The sequence below is a fragment of the Penaeus monodon genome, chromosome 29 (genome assembly GCF_015228065.2).
Source record: "Penaeus monodon isolate SGIC_2016 chromosome 29, NSTDA_Pmon_1, whole genome shotgun sequence".
Classification (NCBI taxonomy): Eukaryota; Metazoa; Arthropoda; class Malacostraca; order Decapoda; family Penaeidae; genus Penaeus; species Penaeus monodon.
Window position 1 is genome coordinate 28,292,549 of NC_051414.1, and position 484 is coordinate 28,293,032.

Consider the following 484-nt stretch of genomic DNA (forward strand, 5'->3'; position numbering starts at 1 on the left):
AATCGCGAAATCACTCCCTCAAAAACGAGCGAAATAAACAACAAAAACCACCGAGAGAACACTCAGCGACACGCCCAAGAAACCCAGGCATAACCACCCACCGTCTGTAAGAATGACCAGAGATCGGTTACTTGATCAGTTCTTATAAATTCAGGTCCCAAGTCGAGCGGGTCCATGACGTCGGCAGGAGAGAGACTCTGACAACAACAACAACATCCCTGGTCCGCGCGGTTGCCACTTACTCCCTTTTCCTCCCCTTTTCGCGCACTATATGGGTTTAATTCTGTTCAGCTCGGTGTGGGTTTTTTTTTTGATTTATTGGGCTATGGTAATGTTATAAAGTATGTGTGCGATGTTGGTGGGTTTTTTAAAAAAGGTGGGGTAAGTTTTTTTGTATTTTATGTTGAGGGGTAAATAGGGATAATTTCCTCTTAATACTTCATGAGTCTTGTGAGAGTGGAGGGAGTTCAAAGTGTGATTCTAA

At 43.6% G+C, this 484-nt stretch overlaps 1 protein-coding gene across 1 annotated transcript in view; it reads right to left on the minus strand.

Annotated features, from left to right (window-relative positions):
- LOC119592101 (transmembrane protein 18-like) overlaps positions 1-246 on the minus strand; it is a gene marked incomplete in the record, with an annotated part of 7,323 nt that extends 7,077 nt beyond the window's left edge. Inside the window, 1 exon segment of the mRNA XM_037940921.1 lies at positions 102-246. Coding sequence (XP_037796849.1) covers positions 102-176 — 75 coding nt within the window.
- Positions 247-484: the final 238 nt, after the last annotated feature.